The following is an 8,421-nucleotide window of genomic DNA, read 5'->3' as shown; positions in this document are numbered from 1 at the left end:
GGCCTATCACTGTTGTGGCCTCTCCCGTTGCGGAGGACAGGCTCTGGACGCGCAGGCTCAGCGGCCATGGCTCACGGGCCCAGCCGCTCCGCGGCATGTGGGATCTTCCCAGACCGGGGCACGAACCCGCGTCCCCTGCATCAGCAGGCGGACTCTCAACCACTGCGCCACCAGGGAAGCCCCATATTATTTTATTATAAATTATTTATCTCTTATTTCTTCTTTACATTCTGGTGAGTGAATTTATACTAGTTTTTTAAAAAATGTGTAAGTAGACTGTATAATCTATGAATTTTGTTTCAGAATAATAAAGGAAATAATATGGAGACCTACAATAAAATGTAAAATGGGTGTTGAGTCTGAAAGGTGAAGAACCACTGGTTCTAAGAAACACTCAGAAAAACAAAACTCAGAGGATCTTGAAGGCCCTCTGTAAATGGTAGCTATTCTTCTTATTGTAACTATTATATGGGTCTAGCCATTTATTTTAGCTTTTTATTTTGAAATAACTTTAGATTTACAGAAAGATTGCAAAAATAGTACAGAGAGTTCCAGAACACTTCACCCAGCTTCCTCTAATGTTAGCATCTGCTGTAACCTGAGTACCATGATCAAAATCAGGAAATTAACATTGATACAAAGCTATTAACTAATCTACAGGCCTCACCCACCAGGTTTCCCACTAATGTCCTTTGTCTGGTTCAGGGTCCAGTGTCCCACTTTGCCTCCAGTCACGTGAGCCTCCTTAGTGTCCTCCAATCTGTGACAGTTCCTCAATTTTCCTTGTGTTTTATGACATTCACATTTCTGATGAGTCAGGCCCGTTTTGTGGGATGTTTCTTGATTTGGATTTGACCGATATTTTCTCATGATTAGATTGAGGTTATGTATTTTGGGCAAGAACTCCACCAAATGATGCTGTGCACTGTGTTGGGGCACATGATGTCAGCATCTTATTCCTGGAGATGTTCACTTTGATCTTGTGGTTAAGGTGGCTCTTGCTAGGTTTCTCCACTAAGTTACTGTTTTCCCTTTGCGACTAATAAATATCTCATAGGACTTAAACTTCTTTGACACTACACAAATATCCTGTTTCTCACTATACTTTTCCCACTGATTTGGACATTCCTTAATGTCTTGCCTACAACAATTATTACCGTGCTGTTTGCCCGATCGTGATTTTCTATTTCTGTAATTCCTTTTACACTTATTAATGGAGTTCTACTGTAAAGAAAAGCTGTCCCTTCTCCCCTATTTATTTATTTACTCAATGATTTATATCAGTATGGAGGCATGGGTATTCATTTGTTCTATGGATTAGGTCTGTTACTTTTATTATTTATTATTGTGTTTTAATTACGAAAACTGGATTTTGGAAGAGTGTGGAAGGGGCTCAGGCCTGCTTCTCTTATTTTGGAAAAGGAGGAAATGAGGAGCAGGGAGGGGGGCGGTCTTGCCCAGGATCCCCTGTACACAGCAAGCTGATGACGTGGCCAGGGTGATTCTCAGGCCCCTTTGACCCCAGCTGTCTCCTCCGTTCAGAGTTACTGCTGCCGAGAAATGCGACTAGCTCGATCCATAGGCAGGTGACTGTGTGGAGGCTGCAGCCAGAAGCTACCCCACCCACTAACTGGGTTCTCTGTTCTGCCCTCCAAGGACCTTCTGGTGCTGAGCACCTGAGTGACAGAGGCAGAGATGCTGCCGCAGCCCCGAAAGAAGCCAGAACCAGCCCTGGAAAGGCTCGTCCTGACATGGTCCCCGGCTCCAAGTCCCTTCAGCCCTTCGACAGTCCTCTCCCCAGCCCTCCAACCCTCTTCTCACCTGCCCCCACCCTGAGAAAGGGCCCAGCCATTGCCCCTATTGACAAACAATCTCATCCATGGTCAGCCCTGCTCCCCACCCGCGCGGGTGGATGGCGGTTGCCTGGAGGACTGAGTCCTCTTGGACTCCAGGCCGCCCCCAGACCCCACGCCGAGAACTTTAAGCTTTCAATAAAAGATTCCACTTTCCTTGCAGTTGGGGTGAGTCTCCACAAAGGACCCTCCCTCAGGGTCTGGGTGTTTCTTTCCTTCAAGTCTTCGCGGGAGGCACCTGGCAGATGTAGCTACAGCTGCAGGAAGGGTGGTTCAGTTCATGACTGAAAAATGCCAGACGCCTCTGAGGTTGCTGCGGATGGGCCGGAGGAGACCTTAATTCAGTTCTCATTGCTTTCCTCAGCCTTCACTTGGCTTATCCCTCATGCCTCAGTCCCCCCACCCCGCAACTCCGCAGCACACGGACTCAGAAGCAGCAAGTTCAAAGTCACCAGACTGACTGCACACTGCCAGAGAGACCGCCCTCTAGCCTAACTGCCAGGCACCAAGATGACAAGGGTCTCCTCTCCTTTCTCAGCTTTCAGTTGCCCTCTCACCACCCACTCCCCTCTATGTTCCCAGCATGTGATTTGCCCAGGTCCAGAAGGGTGGATGGGCACATCTCAGGTCCCAGGGGCGAGACGAAAGAGGCAAAAATAAGATACCCTCCTGCCTCATCTTCCTGAGAGACGTTTATTGACTGCTTGCTACCTGCTGAGCCCAGCACTGAGGCTTTGGGACTTGATCTCATTTAATGTCATAAGAGCACCATGAGACCACCAGGATGGTCCCTGTTTTGCAGGTGGGGAAACCGAGGCACCAAGAAATGCAGTGACTTGCCCAAAGTCACACAGTTGCAAAGTGACAGAGCTGGGGTTTAAACCTGATGATTTAGCTGCAGGGCCCATGTCCTTTCCACACCACACTTCCTCTGTTGGTAAGCTGCAAGAAGAAGCCCCTGGGCTGAATTTGGCCCCAAAGCTGCACAGTCCCCGGAACAAAGAAAGCATAGGGAGTCAAGCATCAGCACTTCCAGGCTTCCACCAGGAAGAGAAGCACATCACTTCCGCTGACATTTCATCAGCCAAAGCAGGTCACATGATCTTGCCTGACCTCAAGGGGTAGGGAAGTGTGATCAGGAGGAAAGGAAAAACAGGTATATCGTTGAGCACAGTAATGTCTTCCACACTCTCCCATGTCCTCCTGTGTAGGTGAGGCTGGAAATGTGGCTGAGGGGCAGTGAGGCCCCTGCTGCCATAGAGATTTTGCAGAAATATTAGGCACCTCATACCTTCAGGTCCAAGCTGGGGAGGCACGGATGCAGCAGCAGCCCACAAAGTGAGCAAGGAAGCTCCCAAACTAGTTCTTTACAGACAAGCCCTTGGTTTCTAGAAATAAAACCCAGTGACTATACATCCAATGAAACCTAGATCTTGGCTGTGTACTGTCTGCTCAAAGCAACTGCTCCCCAAGCCCCATCCCACGGCTCCTGGAAACCCTATCTGCCAGACAGTGAGGGAAACAGCCAATGTCTCCATATTAAAAACAATCAGATAGCATTCTATAGAGAGGTTCCCCTGCCACAGGACAGCTTTATACATCACCAACCTCAACTCTGGCATCAGGAGGTCATTAAAGAGCAAGAATTTTGGAGTCAGGAGAATGGGGCTCACATCCCATCACTGTCACTTGGTTGACTCAGTGGACCCCTTAGCCTTCTGATGCTCAGTTTTCCCGTCTATAAAATGGTTAATAATAATAATACTCTAAAATGAGTGTGAGGCTATTTAAATGAGATCATTTTTTTTCTGAGGTGCTTAGCACTGAGGCTGGCACACAGTAAGTGCTTAATTTGTGCTTGCTGTGGTTAGAGCTAATTTCTAGAGTGTGAGCCTATGGGACCTCTTGCCTCTGTTGGCCTAGAACAAATAGACTGCCAGTTATTTCTTCAGCAAAGATGGGCTTATTCAGGCACAGCAGAAAATTGCAGTCTGGGATCTGCCACCATGGTGAGCCACGTGCAAGTCCCCCCGCAGGAAGGGAAGGAGAACCCTTTTATAGAGGGGGGAAAGGAAGTTGCTGGGGCTGTAGTGAACAAAGAGTCCGTGGCTTTTCATGGGCCGAGGAGTCTTTCTTCTTCCTGTTGGGCTCTGCTATTGTTGTGGGATGTGACAGCTCCCCTTTCTTGTCTTCCAATTCTAGTTAATTGAGGTTTCTGTTTATTAACTTTTACACCTCTGATCAGAGCTAAACTGAGAACAAGGAGGGGCCTTGGCATGCTGGCAAGAGAATGCCCAAGGGATCCTTCCTAGAGCAAGGCAGGGGCAGATCTCCCAAACAGTTCCATGTGTATGTTTAGAGCCACACAGCACATTTAGAGCAGTTTTAATAGACTCACTTGATCCCAGCTTCTAGCCTTGAAGGGGCATATAAATACTGAAGTCCCTTTTACACAAGTAAGATATTTCTTCCTCCCAGTGATTTTTAAAAAGCCTTTTACCCCCATGTCTTGTTTTTTCTTTCACTTAAATGTTGGGGAGCTAAACTATTTAGTTTATTTGCAACAGTTTATTGTAACCCAATATATTGTGTTTATTCCTGGCTGCATCATTCATTCATTCACTAAGTGGCTACCAATGCTGCCCTCCTGGAGCTTAAATCCTGTCCACAAGACAGACCTATAATAATAAGGTCTAAGGAAACAAGAACAAGTAAATTAGTAAAAAAAAAAAAAAAGAAAAAAAGGCTATTTTGAGATCGTCTTGAGGGTTATAAGGGGGATAAACGGGGACACATATCAGGGAGGGAAGGGGGAGGGGGAGGCACCGTGGGGTGGGCAGCAAAGGTCTCTCTGAGGAGGAAGCATCATCAGAGACCCCTCTAGGGGACTTCACAGTCTATCACCCTTCCTTTCCCCAGGATCCAGGGTCCCTTTCTCTCCTGGTCTCCTTGGTAACACCCAAATCCTAGCTCCTGGGAAGGGGGCTCAAAGAGGAGTAGGTCAGGACTTCCTGTCCAATCTGCCCTGGGAAAGGCTAGAGGGGAGGAAGTCCTGCCTCAAGAGGGCGGCAGGAACTTGATTTCCAGGCCAGTGGCTAAGGCTGCTCTGTTCCTACTTCCAATGTTAGAACCCCTCCTACAAATCCTTATGAATTCACCCATTTGTTTCTGTTCCTACCTCCACCTTTCTACCCCCTCCCATCATCTTTCCTCTGAACCACTGCTCCGGCCTCCTCGCTGGTCTCCCTTCTTCCAATCTTGCACCTACTATCCTTTCTCCACTCAGTGGCCAGAAGGTTGGGTTTTTAAAACTGCACATCCAGTCATCTCCCTTCTCTGCTTCAAGCTCTTCTATGGACTTTTCATGGCACCCAGAGCAAAATGCAGACCCCTCACCACTGCTCACAGGGCCCTGCCAACTCTGCCCCCACCCACTTCTTCAGCCCCATCTGTCCACTGGTCCTGTGCTGGAGGAGGGATGGTGAAGCCCTCCATATGGCCCTCATACCCCTTCCTCAGACATTAAAACACACCCACAGCCTTCAACAAGTTTAAGTTTTTCTGCTGTTTAATTTTTGAAAGAATTGAAACTTTGCGGGGGAGGGGGTGTGCATTTTGGGGTTATAAATAACTCATTTCATTTCCCATCGGCTATGACTTCTCAAAAGTCAAAGGGTATGCTCAGGCGTTCTTTCAAAGTGAGAAAGTGGATTTGGAAGGAGAAAGAGTCGCGGATCAGATTAGAATCTGGGCAGAGGAGCTTGGGGTGGACGATCCAAGTGGTAAAGAGTGGTCTGGCACGCTGCCACTTCTGGGGCAGTGCCGGGTATAACAGAGGAGTGAGGCTTGATGAGATTAGTGCCGCTGACTCAAGAGTGTCTTCAACACCTGGCCTGATTGTTCAGGCCTCAGACCACACTGCCCCCTCCTCCTTCGGCTCACGGTGAAATGGACCAAACCATCACTACATCTTGAGTTGACAGTGACAAAACCAAATGAACTGTTAATTTAAATTTAAAAGTGAGAAGAGGCTCTGTTAAGCATCTCCACCAGCTTTGGATGATACTGAGTTTCCACGAATAAACCAAGGATGCTCCTCAAAATTGCAGGGATTCCAGTTCTCTGCATGTGAGCGAGGCTGCTCCTTGATGCAGTGCAGCGCAGCAGATTTCATGGCAGGACATGCAATGAGACTTCTTAGGCAACTCCACTGATGTCCTATTTCAGCTGTAGTTGATGAATAACAAATGCTAGAAGCCCTCCAAAGAGCTCACTTAGTAGGTGTTTCTGCTACTAATCTTGAGTAACAAACCATCTGAAAACTTAATGGCACAAAGCACAGTTTTAGTGTTTGCACAGATTCTGTGGGTCAGGACAGCTTACCTCTGCTCCAAGATGTCAGGCCTCAGCTGGGAAGAACGGCTGGGGTGACTTGCTGTCTGGGGGATGGAGTCACCTGGGGGGGGGGGCGGTTCCTCACTCAGCTGGCTGGTGGTTGATGGTGGCTGTCGTCAGAACACCTACACGTGGCCTGTTCATGTGCTGGGTTCAAAGGCTGAGCATCCCAAAGGCACAGAATGGAAGCTGAATGGCATTTTTATGATCCAGTTTTGGAAGTCACGTGGTGTCACATCTGTTATACTCATTTAGTGAAATCATTCGCAAAGGTCCTTCCAGATTCATTGAAATGGCTGCTTTATCAGCGTTTTGTCACAATGTCACAGAGTCCTGCGAGTGACCCTACTGCCTCTGAAATTCCTTTCTTTCCTTCCTAACTTCTCCACCCTGGCCTTCAATCCCACACCTAAAATCTCAGTTGTAGGCTCACTAGGAGAAAGACTAGTCTTCTAGTCCAATCCTTCCATTTCTCAGATGAATCAAGTGAGGTTGAGAAAGGGCAAGGGCATCCCACAGATTGAAGTAACAGGCACAACATGGGATGCTGGCATGTGTGATAAAATTGCCTCTGAGGTTGCTGGTTCCTAGGAAATGCACTGTTCCAGTTACTTATCACTGATCACTAACCACTCCAAAACCTACTGGCTTTAAAAGCCCGACAACTTATTATTTATCATGCTTCTGTGGGTTAACTGAGCAGTTCTTCTGTCACATGTGGTGTTGGCTGGGGCACTGGGATGGCTGGAACATCCAGTGCTGGGCCTTAGGACTTCCCTTCGGCCTGAACAATTGTTTGGCATCTGTCAAGCATTCAGAGAGAAGGTTGGGTCCTGCCGGTGTCCTCCTGTAGAGCCTGCTTGTCCCAGGCCCTAGGTGGGCCATTTGCATTGGCCTTTGATGCCCTGGCAAGTCCTGCCAGTCCCTCTTGTGCCCAGGTCCCACCTTGGGGTTGGGCACCAAGACCCTTCCACCAACCCCAGAAGCACCTACAAGCAGTGTGGAGTGGACTGTAGTCCCTACGGGCACCAGACCAGCCCTGGACTCCCAGGCTGAGCCCTTCTAGTTTGTACTGTGGAGCCTTGACCTCTCTCTGACAGCTCAAGAAGCTAAGTCCTTTGAATCAACAGATCATCACCATCAAGGTCATCACAGCCGTTTACTGAGCGCTTACTCTGTGCAGGGTGCTGCCCTGAGCACTCACAGCTAGCGCCGTGGCGGTATGATTACTTATCCTTCCTGTTCTACAGACGAGGTAGTGGAGGCTCTGAGAGGCTAAGCTGCCCGTCGGCATATGCAGTATGTGGGCGGCAGGGCTGAAACTCTTTCCTAGGCCTACGACGCTGAAGCTGGTGCTCTACTGTCCAATGATGACAGAAGTCCCCACCACATGGGATTGTCATGAGGTTTAAATACAGGGTGTGCGGGAAGGAAGGAAATAGGGCACATACGAGATACCGATGTTTTCAAATGTTTTGCTGCTTCTGGGTTGTCGAAGGATAGACCTCAGAGAGTTCAGAGAGAATTTGCCGAAGATGACCCCTCCTGCGCTGCGGGGAGGTTGGGGGCGCTGGCTGCGGGGAGGATGGCTGAGCGGCGTGGGTGGTGTGATAGGAGCAGGTCGCTGAGCTGAGTGTGAGTGACAACAGAGGAGCTGGTGTGCTGAGCGGAGCACTGCTTCAGGACACCCTGGACGGCAGGCAGCGAGGGTGGGCTTGGGGACGTAGGCGGTAGAATATCCGGGGTCGCACCGAACAGGCTTCACAGGGGCACAGTCGGGGTGTCAGGTGCTCTGGGGGGACAGCAGGAGGTGGTTCACTGCGGGGGCAACGGCAGTGAGGGCTGTGGGGTGGCAGCAGGTGGCAGGGATGCTGAGGGTGGACAACCCTGCAGCAGCTGCGCTTTGTCTGGGGACGCCATGCAGGCCTAGGAGACTGCCTGGCCGGAGCAGCAAGGACGGCGCCGCAGTGCTAGGGAGGGGGCCGCGGCGGGCGGGGATGGGAGGAACCTTGCCTTTGACAGCCAGTCCCTGCAAGTGAATGCATCTGGCTGTGGTCTTGCCAGAGGTGCGGCCAGCCGCGTCAATAAGGACACCAAGGGCTGAGTGCCGGAGGCGACCTGTCGGCGAGGTTCCCTTGTTCGGAAAACGTTTCCTAGCTGGTTGCGGGGGGGG

General features: G+C 49.7%; 1 protein-coding gene across 1 annotated transcript in view; it reads left to right on the top strand.

Annotated features, from left to right (window-relative positions):
• BPIFB4 (BPI fold containing family B member 4) overlaps window positions 1-1,680 on the top strand; it is a 22,786-nt gene extending 21,106 nt beyond the window's left edge. The window contains 1 exon segment of the mRNA XM_007446837.1: window positions 1,657-1,680. Within this exon segment, the coding sequence (XP_007446899.1) occupies window positions 1,657-1,680 (24 nt within the window).
• Window positions 1,681-8,421: the final 6,741 nt, after the last annotated feature.

The sequence above is a fragment of the Lipotes vexillifer genome, unplaced genomic scaffold, assembly GCF_000442215.2.
Source record: "Lipotes vexillifer unplaced genomic scaffold, Lipotes_vexillifer_v1.1 scaffold75, whole genome shotgun sequence".
NCBI lineage: Eukaryota > Metazoa > Chordata > Mammalia > Artiodactyla > Lipotidae > Lipotes > Lipotes vexillifer.
This window is presented reverse-complemented; position numbering and strand designations above follow the sequence as displayed.